Source organism: Vigna unguiculata, chromosome 8, assembly GCF_004118075.2.
Source record: "Vigna unguiculata cultivar IT97K-499-35 chromosome 8, ASM411807v1, whole genome shotgun sequence".
Taxonomy (NCBI): domain Eukaryota; kingdom Viridiplantae; phylum Streptophyta; class Magnoliopsida; order Fabales; family Fabaceae; genus Vigna; species Vigna unguiculata.
The window spans coordinates 5889718-5907926 of NC_040286.1; the positions used below are offsets into that span (position 1 = coordinate 5889718).

The 18209-nt window shown below is 35.1% G+C and overlaps 2 protein-coding genes across 13 annotated transcripts; both read right to left on the bottom strand.

Moving 5' to 3' along the window:
• On the bottom strand, positions 1-7503 carry LOC114194743. 2 transcript variants are annotated; one of them, XM_028085126.1, is made up of 12 exons: positions 6468-7503; positions 5884-5956; positions 5639-5759; positions 5451-5537; positions 4700-5143; positions 3965-4060; positions 3006-3167; positions 2708-2872; positions 1973-2083; positions 1714-1896; positions 645-689; positions 1-362 (listed from the first exon to the last, which is right to left on the bottom strand). In XM_028085126.1, the coding sequence occupies exons 1-12, from the start codon at positions 7237-7239 to the stop codon at positions 231-233; spliced, it is 2391 nt and encodes a 796-aa protein (XP_027940927.1). In that variant the 5' UTR covers positions 7240-7503; the 3' UTR covers positions 1-230. The 2 variants fall into 2 exon arrangements, with proteins under 2 accessions (XP_027940927.1, XP_027940926.1); XM_028085125.1 differs by having other exon boundaries at positions 1973-2086.
• On the bottom strand, positions 7112-17771 carry LOC114194744. 11 transcript variants are annotated; one of them, XM_028085128.1, is made up of 7 exons: positions 14697-14833; positions 14432-14581; positions 14253-14341; positions 14033-14131; positions 11122-12084; positions 10876-10990; positions 7112-8221 (listed from the first exon to the last, which is right to left on the bottom strand). In XM_028085128.1, exons 4-7 carry the CDS (start codon positions 14061-14063, stop codon positions 7357-7359), a joined length of 1974 nt encoding a protein of 657 aa, XP_027940929.1. In that variant the 5' UTR covers positions 14064-14131; positions 14253-14341; positions 14432-14581; positions 14697-14833; the 3' UTR covers positions 7112-7356. The 11 variants fall into 11 exon arrangements, 7 of the variants coding, with proteins under 7 accessions (XP_027940929.1, XP_027940928.1, XP_027940932.1 ...); XM_028085127.1 differs by having other exon boundaries at positions 11122-12090; XR_003606429.1 differs by lacking the exons at positions 7112-8221; positions 10876-10990 and adding exons at positions 12218-12892; positions 17086-17226; positions 17349-17771 and having other exon boundaries at positions 11799-12090; positions 14432-15077.
• Positions 17772-18209: the final 438 nt, after the last annotated feature.

The following is an 18209-nucleotide window of genomic DNA, read 5'->3' on the forward strand; positions in this document are numbered from 1 at the left end:
TAATAATTGAAGATGAGAAAAACTGATTGAAGATCAAAATATTAAGACAATCAAGGGAAAAACTCGTTTACAAAAAATTAAGGAGCAAAACTTTCGCTGCTCCACGTATAGATCTCGTAGCAAACTCTTGCCAGTTATATACAAACTACAAATGGCACCTTGATTACATTGCAGCGACTTGCATTTTCAGGCGCCATGAATGCTACCATGTAGTCCACAATTGCAAGTCGTCAGTTCATATATCGCCTGCAATTTTTTGAATTGCAGTAACATTGAATCTTTCCTTCGTCCTCATGGTTAAAATGGTAATCATACGTGATCTCTTCACCAGGAAATATATCCCTCTCAGCAAAGAAGACAACCTTGAAAAAAAGCAAAACCCAATTTTTTTCCATTAGCGTGCAGTAAAAGTCACAACGTTGCTTGGAAGGACCGGGTGCGTCTAAATATACAAACTATCAGAGCATATAAAAAAAAAATTAATCCACAACGTGTATATATTTGCCAACGAATCCAACATTAAGTAACCTTTACTGTAATCAAGAATCATGAATGAAATAATTCCTATGTATAATCAAGTGGTGACACTTTCTAAACCATAACCTACTGAACCCAGAAAATTGAATAAAATGTTCGCAATTTACCTTCTTTTCATGCCTTATAGTAATCACTTTTGCCACGCAATTTGGCTGGTCATAATAAAAAAATATTTGTTAGAATGAATTGAAGAACAAAGGTAACAGAGCAATTGTTAAAACACATCCCATCTATTGAAACTTCTAACGGTCGTAGGACACAAGTTATATCAAGGATAGACCACAGAAATATTCATGAGTAGGGATTTAGTTTGCTCAGTGAATTGGTTTTTTATTAAATAATAACCAAATCAAACTACCATTCTGCAGTTTTGTTTACAGCAACTTTTACGAATTTTGTCGATTACAATTTGTTTATTTTTTACAAAAAAAATTTATAAAACGTTTGTACATACTGTTAAACATTATTGTATGAAGAATTGTGAAATAGACATACAAAATAAATTCTGTTTGTATGATTATTTTTATATTTATAATTTTAGCTTTAGCTTCCTCTATTATTTATAAATAAATTAGATAATATAGTTAACAATTACAATACAGATGTATTACCTTGTTTTAATAAATATAAATATTTTATAAGTAAAACTCAATCAGTCCATAAACGACCTTAAAGAGACTTTCTCTTAGATATTTGTTAGCTTTTAATTAACTCTAAATTTATAATATTTTACTTAAATACAACAAGCGATTTTACTAATTTTATTCTTGATCCCAAACCGCACCGTTTAGTTTAGGAAAAATAAATTCAGAAAATATCAGTTATGATCAACATCTGGTTTTACGAATTTTGGGTCGGTTTCAAATATGAACAACCTTCATTCCAGGAGTATGGAGTTGAGAGTACATGCAGCATGCACTGGCACAAAGACTGATTAGAAAAAAGGTTCTTGTTTGTACAAGCACGGTAGCTTTTTTGGACAAGATCATCAATACTAAGCGTTCTTAACATACATATTTGAGGACACTAGCGGAATCAATTTTACGACAAGTATTGAGTCTTTATAAGCCAACAACCATAAGCGTAGACGAAGGCATTAATGGATGCACAATAAAATCGAGAAAACTAAAAACGAGATGAACAATAAACAAAGAGTCAAACTTGAAGTAAACATACCAGGCACGAGTGGTTAACAAAACGAGCAATCCCCCCTTTCCTTGTGGCATCAATAATATGCTCTTTGTCTATCCTGAAGAAGTAGCAGGCACTCTTGTACTGAAGTTTCTTTCCAGATTGATAATCCTTCTCCCTTTTATCAGCCACACGCAATCCCACAATTTCACCAATATATTCAACTACCTAAAGAAGCACAAGATACGCTTAATATTTGCAATCAGTGTAGAGGCATATGAACACTTGTAAACCAGTATCATACCACTTCACCCCGGGAAATGAATCGAGAAGTGTAAAGACCAAGTGCGTGTATACGGGACTTGTATACAACAAGGTGTTTCCATCCCTTTGCTTGTTTGTACCGAGCGTAGCCCTTCTGCATACAGCAGGAAACAAGAAAGTCGGGACAATAGGCTGAAGCTTACAATAAAAATTAGAAACTCTATCTAAAAAAATACACGTTTTCATAGTCATAAAGCTTATGATCTGCTAAAGTAAGATGCCCGAGATATATGGATCTGCAATTTTTGTTAGGAAAACTAAACATTATCTTCTTGACTTTAAAAATGTTGAAATAAGAGGATTTAAAAAGAGGGACGAAGGATAAATGACAATGAAACATTAGATTAATATTAACTGAGATATGTTAATATTACAATGTATGGATATGATTAAGAAACCTAGAGTATTAACCATTACACTAATCATAATAAACTAAATAAGAGACAAATTAACAAGAGGAAATATGGTGACTGATCTTGAGACATCACCAGTAAAGAGGAACGTGAATCTAAAGGATAAAGATACTCTAGGATAGGACAAGATAGGATGTAATATTTTCCATAATACTAACGGAGTCATATTAATTACACATCCCGGGAAAATACTTAATCTAAAATATTAATCAGCTACTACTAGTAAACAAAATTTAAAACTCATTTCAACAAAACAAATGTAATATCCATATTGGAGGCTATGTAACACAATCAATACATACTCGACAATCATGCTCCATATCCAAATCTGGGAATTTTGTGAGTCCTTGAGAACATAATTTCTGCCCATTGATGTGAATCCAAGCATTAAGCTGCTCCTCAGGAACAAGGCATCCACCTTGGCAGTGATTATTCTGAAAACCATCCCATCTTCTTCCCTTGTAACCCTACAATAACCCAGAATAAGACATTTAATATCATTATATGTCAGTATTCCAAAAAACTTTTGCCCTGAAAATGGTTCCCCACATCACCCGAGAGGATATAAAGTCCCAAAAATGCTATGAATGAAGAAAATACCTCTACCCTGGCACAGGTGAATTCCTTTTCTTCTTGACTTCCCATTTCATAAATAGGATCATACATGGACAAATATCTAGGTTCAATAGCATGAAGCATGCATCTTCCATAAAATCCAATCTTTTCATCATCAATACCTTCAGTCTCACTTTGCAACAGGTTCTGTAAAGTTGAGAAGCAATTGTCATGGGAGTTATGGCACACTAATGGATGCAACGCTTAATTTGCATTATCAAATATTTATTGACAGCATAATTCATAATATATGTTTAAAATCAATGAAACATTCATAGTTGGTAATGAAATTCTTGACAACTCATCTTAGGTACCAAACTCAAGAAAAAGAAAGTGCATACCACATCAATGCCCAATTGTCAAGTGCAAAATAACCGACATTTGCAAAGCACTTGCAAAGTACTTGCCAAACCAGGAAGATTTAAAATGAGATAAAGTTCATCATGATAGTTAAAATTGTAAGTCAACATGTATAGTCATGCGATTACATTTTCTTCACAGGAGCAATTCTGATTGAAGCTCCAAACATGTTTTAATGAGATTAATAGAGCCCTAAGTCATGCAGTAGTAATACTAATACAAACCCAAGTTCTCAAACAGCAAGCGATAATCCTAATATACTATAGCAGTCCCACCCAAACTAAGTCAACTAAGCTTAAGCTTTAAGCATGTCGTAAGTAATATACCCACAATACAAATGAAATGACCTATTTCGAAAGAACTCAGACAAATAGTACTCAAGAAAAACCTTGGGATATCTACTGGTAGGGAAGAATAGATCTGAATTTTTTCATAAGTTTTGGTACGAGACATTTTCCCTAACAGCAGATATTATTAGACAGCGGACCTTGTAAATAAAAATTATAGTTTCGGAAATAGTTTAACTAAAGCATCAGCCGAAAGTTTTATGATGTAGGTTCCCACTTATCAAAAAGAAAAAGTACCTTTTGATGAGAACACCAAGGATGAAACTTGACAGAGCAATCAGCCACCCTGCACTCTATACAAGAACCACCCGATCGATTGCAAATGGAACAAACCTGTGAAAAATAGTTTAGCGAAAGAAGAGCAAATGCTAAATGCCACAAAATAATGTTAAGAAACAATTGTAAAATAAGTTTGACCTTACATACAAGTCAGAGCAAGTTGCAGGCATAATATATTTCTTCATTTTCATAGTCAAACACTTCCAACTTTTACAACTCTATATTGCATTCATTCCACAAACTACTAACTACTAAGCTCACATATAAGGCCCAACAATCAGTGCGAAGCTTACCCAAATAACCCAGAACATGAAAATAAATAGCACAGCACAAATTAGTGAAATAACCAATAAAAAGCACAAAATTGTGAAATTATTGGGTTAACTGCCTGTACTGTAACAAGACAGACAAAGGAAGAAATAAACAGTGATTATCTATGTGACAAACAGCTTATACCCTGTTTTGCATTATATGAATTAGTTTGTGTCCTTGTTTTGAATACTAAGATACAACAAAAATAGAGAAATAGAATACCTACATGTTATACCATGTAAACAGACTACTGTATTCACACAAAATTACTAATAATGGTAAAAGGGTCAGAACCCATGGAGAACAATAATAACTTTAGTTTTACTTCAGAAATCAGTGTTCAACCAGCTTAGCAATATAAAATTCCTGTTAGGTACTCACCACAATTGCCCTGGGACGCGAAACACCAGATACATCAAAAGCACTCATGGTGTCAACATTCGGGCATCTTGTTCCAGGAGTCCAAAGACCACAAACCATATGAATCCATTGTTTAACAGTTGGATCAAGAACTCCTGCAGTAATGCTGTTGTGTACCTTGAATTTAGAAAGACTAGTGGGGGTATGCTGCATATGATTTGTAGATATTTGAACTTTCACCAGATCTGTTGATGTATCACCGATTTTTGTCTTCAAAACACTTTCATGATCAGCCCTTGAGGATGGGAATGCATACATTTCCTTTCCAAAAAATTCACATGAAGTTGTATGCTTAGGCATGCCATCTTTCTCACCATTCCACACTTTTAGGAGGCTCTTGACAATCGCATGACTCATTGTTGCTCGAGTCATGGCTCCACCACCATAACCACATAGGACACAAGCCTTGATATTGGAACCACGCAAAACAAAAAGCATGGAAAGAAGTGTTAGATTAATTTTCAATGAACTTATTATAGAAGACTATACATACACAGCAGCAGAGGAATCACAAATATTCATGAAAAAATCATTCAACAGATGAATAACTTTATCTTGGGGTCTGAATAGAGGGAAAGAATAAAAAACTAACACACGGAGTAAAAGTTTTGATGAATGGCTTCATGTATTAGAAAGGAAAGCACAAAAAACAAAACTCATATATAAGGATTGAGAAATCAAATACAAAATTAAAAATACATATTGGATATACAATATTTTTTGAGTTCGTTCGGCATGGTCTGCAACACCAGCGACTTCTTTTGGGTAATGTGGAAACACCATAGCAAGCTCGGTGCACCTGGCAGACAAGATAAAGGTGATATATTAAAATCTTGTTTCATACAAAAAATATGAACCGTTCAACAATTCAATATTACTTAACTGTAAAAATAAACATACTCTAATTAGGCATTGACAACATTCCAACAAACAGTTGATTTTATCATTGCTTGAGCTTCGACACACACAGCAGAACGTATCTGAGTTTATAGTAGATATGTTTAGGTGACCTTGAATAGAGCTGCAAGACAACAATAGCAATGAGACACACAGTAAGAATAACAATATGGAAAGAAAACACTGGCATTTAAATGGAATACATCTAAAACAGAATATGTAAATAGGACAGTTTTTTATTTGCTTACTTTCTTCTTTTTTGGCTACACAAACCAGTCTCTCTGTCTTGAGCACAATTCATCATATCCGTCACTTTGGTTTCTAACATGCATTTAAACACTGTGAGGAGACATTTCTCAGGAAAATAATTCTCTACAAATACGTGTAAATAAGAACCATGTTTCAAATGAAGAAGACATACATGTATGTGTAAATAACAATGCATACTATTAATAAATATTGTAGTATGGGGACGTGCTAGGATAAATTTCAACCCTAAATTTAATAAATCATCACTCAGAAGTTGTTGCTACTAGACTCCTGATGAAATCACAATACTCAAGTAACAAAGTTTGGTAGAATATGAATAGTCAATAAAACCAAGCATTAGTCAACATCTATCAAGATCAGCTTGTAGATCATCATAGGGTGTGGCACTCCAATCATGAAAGAAAGCCCACATTTAAGTCAAGGAATAAATAATAAACCAATTAATAAACTACTCCAAACATGAATATGTTAATAATCCACACCTCATCATTCTAGATTCTGTTTAATTTGTTGCTAAAACAATTATTTAGAAAAACAATCACATAGCTCTTCTCAAATTCACCTTTAGCAGAGAGCTCATTAATGCTACGGTGTTTCCGAATGTCCTTGTTCTTCACCTTCAATGGAACATTTTCTCTATTTCCAACCCTAACAACCTGCTTAGCTTTATCTTTAGCATCTTGCTTGCCACCTCTCTCCAAGTCTTCCAGGGACATATCAACATTTGCTTCATCATAAATTATTGTATTTTGTGTTTCAATGCTTTCCTTAATTTTTAAACCATGGTTCCCACAGCAGTACCCACTATCTGTTCCAATGCTCAATCTCTTCCATTGCTTTTTTAAAGTTAGTCTAGGTTTTCCATTTGTGTGGCTCATACACCTTTTGGAAGACTTAAGGACCTTCTTGAGGGAGACAATTTTTGCAGGCTTTTGCACCTCTTTAGCCAAATGTTCTTTACAAATTTCACCATGTTTTCCACAGACTACTGGCCTTGTGATTCCATGATCATTTTCCTTCCTGCATAAGAATGGCCTCAACTTACCATTTTCAGGTTCCTCATAGGATGGTTCTTTCATATGAAACTGCTCAAAACGAGAAGTGAGATTCTTTCTCAATCTCTTTGTTCCAGAAACTCCAGGCAATGAGTGAAACTCAGCATCAGAATCTGATTGAGACTCATAGGCAACTTTATGACCGAGATGCTTTCTTAGACGATTCTTACAGGAAACAATTTTGGATTCAAATGCAGACTGTATTCGTTTGTTACAAGGCTGAACAAAGGAAGACTTGTTAAATGATTTCTGCAGGCTAGGCAGAGAATGCAGTTCCATTTCTTTTGACAAACAAGAGGAATTAAAAATCTCAGCATCTTCATTATTCTTATTGTGCAACAAGGAAGTGAATTCGGAAGATAATGAAGCATCTAGAATCGTCACCACATTTCTCTTTCACTTTCTTCCTTTGATGCCCCTCTTGACTTTTTGAGATTGATTGGTTTTACAATTAGCAGAAAGCACAAAATGATTTTGATTCCTTTCTTTCTTCCATATTGAGGAATCTAACAGTTTAAGATCATCAAGTAGATCACAACATGATTCATCATTCAACACTCTCGAACAACCATTTTTCAAATAATTCCCAGAGATCAAGCCTAGAGACTCATCAGTTCTTTCACTTTCAACCAAATCTGACATGGAGCCTTGATCAATACCTGACCCTTCATCAACTACGAGGTTGTTGACAAAGCCAGTGTCTATAGCATCATCAGTACAGTAATCAATTTTGTTCACCATCACAGAGGCCTGAGTAATCACAGGAGCAGAGCATCCAGAAGAAACATTAGAATTTTCTTTCTCTTCTGACAGGTCTCCCATATCAGTGGTTCTTTTGGAGCGTTTTGCGGAAATGTTTCCAAATTGAAAACCTTCTTGTCCTTCCTTATCCAAACCATTAGATGTTTGATCTAAAGATGTTGCATCACAAACTGCTTTCCTGACCTTACTGGGCACATCTCTCCATTGAGGAGTATGAAAGCCAATTATGGTTGAGTCTTGGCCAAGTATCTTCCCACCTTGCTCAAAGTGGATATTTCCATTTTTCGAAATATTCAGATTTCTACACAAATCTGAAGGCATCTTCAAAGAAGTTTCACCACTGACATCAGCAAATTGTTGCCCTATGTTCTTACAAAGGGGTTGGCAACAGTTTATCAGAGCAGCACAAGGATACTTTCCTTCCACACATATATTTGACGGTTGCTCAGAGTATTTTTCAAATGCACTGGATCTGATATTGTCTTTGCTTATACCAAGGCTGCAACATCAAAATTGTAGGAGAGAAAGTGACAAAAATAATTAGAGGTGTCACTTAAAGTGGATGGAAAAGTTTGCAGATATTAGTAAATGTAACCCAATTTTCTGATCTGACAAGAGGGAATTAGAAAAATGAATAATGTTTATCAATGAAATACCCAAATGACATGCATAAAAACAAAGCCAGACAGGCATTTTTTTTCGCAGTTACTGGTTTTAGGTGTTTATCCCAGCATAAACAAAAACTACAGTACCTATTCTTGCAACATACTGCGTTAAAGTTCCATCACCCACTCTTCTGACAATGGATGATTACACAATCTTGAGGTTTTACCTAAATAAATTTGCTTGAGAAGAAATTACATGAAAAAGAACAAGAGTTGCAGTTTCATCCACAAATGTCAACAAAATAACGGGTACAATAGTCACTGCTATAGAATAATGTTGGAGACTGATTTATCCCCAAAGCCTTAAGTATTATACCAGGGTAGCCAATTATGGAATGGCCTCTACATATCATAAATACGCATCATAAGTAATAATCAACAATCATAATCTTGAGACTCAATCACCCGCCAATCTAAGGGACATTTAACAAGTCAACAAAAACAAGAGTCTGATCTGAGGTGTTCTGTTGACCTGATTGTGACTAAGAAGATGCTGTGTATAAACTAACTGCAATTAATAATCAGCAGAGGAAAACAAAAGACAAAACAGGATGAAGAGGGTGTGTTTCACATAAAAAAGAAACACAGAATAGAAGGATGCAAGAAGTTGCAGAGAAAAAAAGGTGAACCTGCAGGGAATGCGGCATATTGTCTGGAATAAGGAGAAGACTAACCCAGTGTAAAGGAAGCCAAATAAAACTTGTTAAATTTTCAGAAAGAATGTATTTGTAAATGGGATAAATTACACGCCAGACAGTATCATGTAATCACAAAGCAAGGGTTTTTACCCTATCTAGAAAAGCAAAGGCATCTTCCAGAAATTGTCGCATCCAATGTAAATTTTCATGTTTAGATGGAGAAGCAACCATGTTAGTCATTCTTTGAGTAAGGGAGGATTTTTATTCCTGTTTTCATTATGATCCGGACAAACATAAAATTTCAAAATCACCTTAAAACTTTGAGCGGTTAGTGAACAAAGGAGAAAAGAGAAAAATTTAACGGCCTGTTAATCTCAATGAACATAATTTGTTTTCAATCTGTAAGATTGATATCATAACTCTGCACAAACGCAATGCAATGCAATGCAATGCAATGCCACTTCAGTTGTCTTCAATCTGTAAGACGCACTATCATGCCACTAAAGCACACTGATAGCTAATTTGATGATAGGTGAAAGTCATTATTAAAAAAAAAGTACCAAAATTAATAAAGACAACCTATATCCTTGACTGTGGATAATGAGGACAGAACATTCAAAATGAAAATATAACATGATTATTTACATTATCTGAACTGATCATGCCCCTAAAAGTAAATTATCCCATGCCACAAGTAGCGACATAATTGCATAGTTCCTTTAACTTTGCCGGTCTATTTGTTAACCACAAAGCAAAACAAGCACAACAAACATATCAACACATTTAGCAAATAAATAACCAAGTAAGCTAGGCCTCCTAGTTATAACAGCCATGAGTTTCCACACCCATGCTTTCCATAATACTACCTAGATTAAGCCAATGGCTGATGTTTCTTCCCCAGAAAATTTAAAACATCTTGCAACGCTTCATTATTGTCTTGCTAACAAAGCCATTAAACTAACTACCCCACCCCCAAATATTCACATATTTAACTCGAGGTTGAAATTATTTTCTTGCAGGTACAGGTTAGGTTCGATGGGATCTTTGGTTATAACAGGACAGGTTTCTCTCTCCCTCCAATCTATCACATTTCTCACTATCTATCCCACATATCGGAAAAATCCTAAAGTTTCACATCGACTAGAAAAACTTAAAAAGGGTATATTAGGAGAGCACAACACTCATCGCATAAGTTCTTTCAAATTATTTAGTTAGACACAAACTCAGATTCTATACCAGATCCACTCTACTAAAGGGTGGCCTATCATGTTATCCATGCACCAAATCCAGCCGAATTGGGTGAGGAGAGATATATGGAGAAAAACTCAAGTCCCACATTTACTTGACATAATGAAGGAGTGTACAAGTGAGGGGCACAGCTGAACTCATAAGTTGATTTTGGGGGTTTAAGTTAAGTCCAAACGCACATTCTAAGACCCCCAACACATTGAAGTAAACAAATAAATTAAGCATCTATTTAATTAGTTCTACCACACAAAAGCTTATTTCATAACTTTGACCATAAAAAAAATATAACCTTATTTCATTCGTAAGCTTCACCATGAACTTTAACTTACAGAAATCATAACATATTTCAAAAACCCAAACATACAGTTCTCCAAATGCGCCCCTAGTATCTTCTTCCTCACCCTTCTAGAGTCAAATAAAACAACTCATACCCTAAACATAGTTATAGAATAAAGGGAAAATCACTCCTTAAGAAGCCATTAGAATAGGCTGCAAACTGAATATGCTGGCTGATTTTAAAATCAAAGCTACAAAAGATAATTTTCCAGCAGTGCAACACAGATATCCTTATGACATTTAACATCATAGTTTTCTGCAATTACCTTAAAGAAGTCTCTTCATTTTGAAGATCGGAAGAATGTTTACATTGCGATTCCTTTTCTTTAGAATGTAAAGGTGTTGGTGACAGGTCAGACAAATGATAATATCCGTTCATACCTGTAAGAACAATCACAATTAAATGCACAAGCTACAAAACTAAACTAACATTAAATTTCACAATCAATGGAAGGCTATCTCTAAAACCACAGTTAAAAGTCATGGGAAAATTAAAAAAGCATTATGCTTGCCTGTGAGGGAAGGCAACTTCTCTAAACCCACAGTATTCTCATGATTCCCAAATATCCAACTACTCTGAGGCAATTTCAATGTTGCACAAGAGCTTCCCTGTTCAGATGTTGAAGCCTCACAAGTATAATGCTGAACTTTCAAAATACTGCTGGATCCCCCTTGCTTCTGATTCATATTAAAATGCAATGCATGATGTTGCTTAGATAACTCTGGTATCTGTGTCATAGCAAGCAACCTCGTGTTTTCATCAACAAAATAAGCATCCATATTAATGGCCTGCTGCTGTGGCAAAGTCGGAGTCTGATTTGACACAGAAACTGAAACATGATACGGGGGGGCTTTCAAAATCTCTTTAAATGGAATGGAGGTCTGAGGATTCACATAATTTTCTAGCCCATGAGAAGACGTATTGTGTGAACCATGCAAAATATTTGCACGAACAGATGTATCTGATGGCAAGCTAGATTCAAAATTTGCTTCATGCATCTTTTCGTGAACAACTGAAATACAACTATCATAACCACCAACAGATCTCATGATGGAGCTTGGATATTCCACTAACTGACCAATTCCAAATCCCAGATTTTTTTTGCCACCAGAATCTTTGGCAAAGCTCACCCCTATATCATTTTCCAAATATTTATTGGTCCCTACGACAGATTTATTTGATTGCCTTCCTGTGTGACCATAATCAGAATATAGTTTCTTAGGCATGTTAGGGCTGTCATCAACCCACAAATTTTCACTAGCTTGTGTCTTTCTTCCAGGTACATCAACTTGCAAAAATGGTGAAAATGATACACCCTTAGCCACATTTTGTGTCTCTGATCTAGCTTTAACAGAAGCCTTACTCACCGCTGACATATAGTTCTTGGGTTTAAGCTGAGGCAATTCTTCAACCATTTTGAATGAAGCAGAAGCATAGCTAAAATTATTCTGTAATCCCTCCCCCCTGCTGAGGTCTGCATCTAATGTACAATGTACATTGTTAAGAGGTTTCTTCAAAATTAAACAAAAGGACAATACGCTGACTAAATAATAGATACAATATAACACTCAAGCAATAAGCTAAAACAAAACATTGATTCAACGCACTATTAATCATCTGCTTCTGAGGTTGCAATTTTGGTGTACTGGCAAGGGCCTTAAACTGCAGTGGTTCTACAAATGATGGAAGTGGATTTCCTGTCTGAGGTGGTTGACCAAGCCTAAGGTCAACATTAGATGAAGCCGCATCTCTGCCTACAAGACCATTTGCATTTTTTTCATGCAATCATGGTCTTTCAAACGGTTTGTTGGTGTTTGCAAAGGTGAGTGGACAGTTGACAAACTTACTTTCCTTTTCAGAGAATCCAGGAAAGGAGGTATAGGGTGACAACCATCATCCAGTTGAGTTCCACCAAAATTTGGTGCAGTTGTGTACATAGCAAGATTAGATTCCATTAATTGGTTTTTCAACTGACAAACAAAGCTGTTTTGTGAAATACCAGTAAAACCTTTGAGTGGAATGTTGCAACCATCCTGGATTGTTGTTGCTTGTTTTCTGGACAATGTACCAATAAATAAATTGTTCTCCATATAAGCATTATTTGGAAACATGACATAGTCAGAAGACTTTCCAGACCTTGACATGACTGCAGATGAACTCAAAATATGAGACAAATTAGTCTTGGACATATCAAATGCCGAAGCATTGGATTTCATCGGACTTCCTGTTGTTGATAATACTTCTGGCCAGTCCCATTCATTTTCATTCCCCAGAGACCTAATCTAAAGCATCATAAAAGTATCACCATCGAGTGTTCTCGTTGCTTCAAACATGCAAATAAGAAATTCAATTCTTAAAGCCAACAACAAAAGGAAAGGTAAAATGAATGCACAGATTTATCAAATTTGCACACACAGTTTAAAATATGGTTCTGTTGTAATAAGTTAGCAAGAGTTCACACAAATAAGTGTCACTGTCTATAACAATACTACAATGCTCTAATGAAAGAATAACCATCTCGAATGACTATAACTATGACTAGGATGAACAAACATAAGATTAGCATACATGTTTGGGTTGTACAGTAATCTAAAGTGTAATATCTAGAGTTATCGATATTACTTTGTAGTTGTTATTTTACCCCATGCAAAACATACTTACAAAAACAGGACAGGCTGACTGAATAAGAAATACAATTCATGGTTTGGTGGTATGATCGTAAATCTAATGGGAAATTTATGAAGTCATTAGTCAGCAAATAAGTAAAAGAACTTGCTAGTGACAATTTATATAAATATATAAGATTTAATAGTTTGTAGCATAGGAGAAGTTTAGCTTAATGATTAGCTTTCTTGACTGTCAGTGTTAGAGAATGTGCATATGGCAACCAGTGTCATAAAGACAATTTAATTTGCACAGTCCAACAATTTAAATCATCTTCCTAACTCTTTAAATCCTCCCAATATTAGAGGGAAGACAAAAGTAGCAAGCAGGAAATTTAGTTCGCTTATCACCCCCCTCCTTTCCCTCCAAATTTTTAAACCAAATTAGGATAAAACAATTCCCTCTCTCTTCTCTGTTCCCTCCAACCCAACACACTAAACAACAAACATCAGCTTATGTGTACTAGAAAAATTCCAACAGAAAGGAGGAAATTATAAGCAACTGAATAAAATTTTAGGGACCAGAACATGACATCCTCAAATCTTGAATAAACTTGAAGAATGGAAAAGAAATCTATGATTCCATGCTCAGTGGAAAAACTTAAAGGAAAGCATCAACACTCAGAACAAAGAAGATGATAAATTCTTAATGTAATAATAAGCAAAAGATAAAGTACAAACACTCGTCTCCAAAACACATAGCATACATTATATATCAAGAAACATCAACAAAAAAATTCCATGAGAGCTACGACTTACCCCAAACTTCAAAAAGTAAAGCTTCCGCCATTGTGAAATGGTCTCCCCACTCTCCATACAAACAGCATCCCCTGGATCACCGCCATGTAAACCTGAATGCTGCAATATCAGAGAAGACAAACCAGTAAGCATTAATTGTGCATAAAAATGTGAAATCAACTGCTCAAGAAGGGTGTGGCTAAACATTGTTATAGAGTAGAACCAGTTTTATGGGATTCACCTCACAAAACTTAAGAACAGACATGTGGGAACAATGGCATGAGCAAACAACACCAAGAAGCCCTGTATGGCTAAGAAGAAGCTGGCCACCTTTAAATTAAAATTGGAAATGTGAGCTATCTATACAATTACCAAGGATATATCTTATTCAATAGGACACTATAAGCTTCTAGCACTCACTTTTTCCCATGCAGAACACACGAGGACACCCACTCATATAAGGAGTTGCATACTTAGATGAGCTCCATTCTAAAGCAACATTTGGTGTAGTGTGAATATCTGAGCAGCGACCGTTCAGACCAAATGCAGTGCATGTACCTCGGCACTGACCTGGAAAAGAAAAAGATTCCGCCACTTTTGTATCACCAGGAACTGTGTGCTGAGTAGCAGTATTGCATGCCCAGATATTATGGAAGAAAAAATTACTACTATTATTCAAACCAACCATTGCTCTAGAAGAAATCTCAGGAAAATTATTCACCCAACTTTGCAGGTTACAGTTAACCAAATTTTCTGTTATCAACCCCACACCGGATGTCCGGAAGGTTCCACTTTCAATAGAACCAACAACAGAATTCCCAATAGCATCAGTATAATCACCAGATGACATGCCAAGCTTGCATTCAGACATAGTCTGAAAATCATACCGTAACGAGGATGGAGAACCATAAACTAGAGTCAGAAAAGAATTTCCAGCATCTGTTTGGCCTGATCCATGGGTGGTTGAGAGGGGAAAGCTTGGGTAAATAGGGCCTTGCTTCCCTCCAACAAATTTTGATCTTAAACCATGGGAAAATTGTGGATAAAGATAACTTGCATCCATCTCCTATTTAAAAGAACATGATAAAAGAGATCTATGAAAATAGCAAAAGTACTAATAAAAACACAATGATCTTAAAAGAAAGAGAAAAAAATTCTAAAAGACGGTACTATTAATGATGTAGTACATGCAAAGTTGGCGACTATAAAGCATAGATACAACATGTGAGCCAGATGCAGCATAACTGTTAGGACATTAAATAACCATAATACAAAATATAAAGAATGAAATTAACAAAATACATAAGACTTAAACCAAAAGATAATCACTGTTTTAAAAGAGAGCAAGGGCGCATTAGCTGTTGTCACCTGATAAAATGTTTCAACTTCTCCAGTTATTGTATCTGTAGTATTTCCATCTATAATGCCATAAAAGTTCAAAAAGAAAAAGCAGAAAAAAATGTAAAATGCATTTAGGATTATTCAAAGTATCCAACATCAGTAAGCCGCTATTTTAAGTGTTCATACTCATTTGGTTGCAAATGAAGATGAGCGTGCTATTCCTAAAGATGAATAAATACTATGAAAACATTCCCATCATGCTCAAACGAATTTTGAAGCTACTAACTAGACAACAGTAGCTTCCACGGAAAACAAATTATGATCATAGGCAAGGCCACATAAATAATTTACAATTAGTGCACTAAAGAAGCAGTAAAGAGATCCAAAACAAACCAAATTAATAATATCATTTTTGTAAGTTGAATGAAAACCTATCCACTCTAAAAAAGACCACCCAAACCGAAAATTACCAACCAAATGCAAACCTTTTCTGCTCAGCAATTCATCACCAGTGTCAGAAATTTCCAAAACTAGACGGAATATTATTTCTTAATTGTCAGTAAAGACCTTGTTAAGAAAAAAAAAAATTAAGGACATCTGGGGTCCTAACATCCATGTTCTTTCTCATTATATTAATTTTTTAATTTAAAAACAGAAAACCTGCAGATCCCGAGCAGATGCATTATTTCCAAAGAAAAAAAGCTTTCCCAGTTTCCAATGAATGTTCTTGGTCGATCAAATTTACTACAATTAGTGTATCCAATCAAACTACTGTGATATGTCAACTAAAAGTTCGTTATAAGAGACAGCAAATAAAGTATCACTAATACACGCCACGTCACCAGATATTAACTAATTCAAGTGTATATACGTGCATAAATAGACGCTTTTCAACTAGATTTGAGTCCCACTATTGGAATTTTTTTACAAACTCAAAACATCAATAAATATGAGACAAAAATAATTCCGCTATGCAAATCTTGACACAATACATGATTCCTTTAAATAGAATTGGTTCCATAAAAAATAAATTGAAACGTAGTGACTATTAGTATTAGTACTGTAATATCTCAACTAAAACTTCATTAAAAGAGACAGCAAATAACGTATCGCTATAACACAACCACATTAGCAATTATTAGTTCAAGGAGTGAGCATAATACAAACATAGACGATTTCCAAGTAGACTCCATTTCGTAGAGAACTCGAAACCTAAATAAACACGAAACAAAAATCTTTCACTATGCGAATCACGTGACACGATACCTACTTTCTTTAAATAGCATTGGTTCGTAGGAATATATATATATATATATATATATATATATATATATATTAATAATGACAATAATGACAGCACCAACAAAATTACGGAGAGTTTACATGGTCATCACGGTTGAACAATGATAACTTACATTACATTGCATTGCATCGAAACAACAAAGCAATTTATCAGGTTACAGATAAGAACATTCACGAAACGTACGTTCGTCATCGCATTACTGCATATTTGGTTTATCGTCCAACACAACTCGACGCGTGTTTTTTTTTTTTTTCAAAGCAATGCATAGTAGATTTCACGTTCTTTATGTGGAAATTGGCATGAAAATGCGTAATTAACAAGGAGTCAAACAGAACTAAACTGTAACAACCGAAACGCACAGGTAATCACAGTAACCGAAAGAAACAGCTCAGACAAACAAACAGAGCAGAGCAGAGCAGAGTCAGGTTACCGGCTCCGGCGCCGGTACGGAGGAAACCATCGCAGACATGGACGGCTGAAACGGCGAATCACAGTTCCTCTGCCACGCGCCCTCCATCTCTCAAAATCCCAAACATTCCACGAAACCACTGGAGAGTCGCGATGATAACCACTGCGGAAACAGCGTAATATAAGAAGAGAACAAGGAAATGGAGAAAATGCGCAGAGTGAGAAGTGAGAACCCTAAAGCGAAAGGAAGCGGTGGAGTTGTGTTGAGCGCAGTGGGAACAGCACCTGAGGAGGGTGTGGATAAAAGCGGGGTGCAGGTGATGGTGGTGGAGCAATCCGAGGCTGACAGAAACTGACGCGAAAGGTTATGTTCGGGGATTTTGGAGCGTTGATCTGTCTTGTGTTTGAGGGAAGAGAGAACGGAGGCCGTTGATTATGATTACAGCTGGTTTGGTCAGTTTAGGAAAGTGAATGGGCTGTGTGGTCAAGTTGTGTGAGCAGGTTTCACGGGGCACGTTGAGTGGCAACTCTCTCACTCTCAATGGGGGCAGTCTGGTTTTGCCAATGGAAAGGTGACACGTGTCTTAGTAATAATTTCTCTTGTGATGGATTTCTCAATTTTTATAAGTTCGGCAATATAAAATTAGTAGAGTACTAATATGATAGTTTGAAACTTTAGCTTCAAATAAATCTATGTAAAACTTTTATAAAACGGAACCATTTGAATTCATGCAATTCTAATTTTACATGTGTACTTTTATAAAATAAATATATACTATTTTATGTAGTTTAATTCTATAATTTCGTTCTTTATATTATTTTTATTTTAGTATATAGTTATTTCTCTTTTTTTTAAATTTTATTATTAATAAGATTATTCAATTTAAACAACTTATTAACATTTTTAAATAAATGTGATTGATTGGTTCCATTTAAATTGGTGGTTTTGTTTTGAAATAAATAATTCAAGTCAAACTTATTAATATTATATGCATTGATAATAGTATTTCTTAAAATTAAATTAGCTCTTCTTGGGGTCACATCTAAATTCTTTTATACTATTTTCTTCTAATTTTAATTTTCCTATTATGGTTTAATAATTACTTCGAGTCTTTTCATTATTTTTTTTAAGAGAAATCACAGTTT

Coding starts and splice junctions, on each gene's coding strand:
- LOC114194743 (XM_028085125.1), bottom strand. CDS start 7,239: ATGGAACTGCATTCTCTGCCTAGCCTGCAGAAATCATTTAACAAGTCT. Junction 5,144..5,450: donor GAACGAACTCAAAAAATATT/GTATATCCAATA, acceptor TCCAATATCAAG/GCTTGTGTCCTATGTGGTTA. Junction 4,061..4,699: donor CGCGTCCCAGGGCAATTGTG/GTGAGTACCTAA, acceptor TATTTTTCACAG/GTTTGTTCCATTTGCAATCG.
- LOC114194744 (XM_028085127.1), bottom strand. CDS start 14,063: ATGGCGGAAGCTTTACTTTTTGAAGTTTGGG. Junction 10,991..11,121: donor GAAGTTGCCTTCCCTCACAG/GCAAGCATAATG, acceptor TTGTTCTTACAG/GTATGAACGGATATTATCAT. Junction 8,222..10,875: donor AATGAAGAGACTTCTTTAAG/GTAATTGCAGAA, acceptor TTGATGTTGCAG/CCTTGGTATAAGCAAAGACA.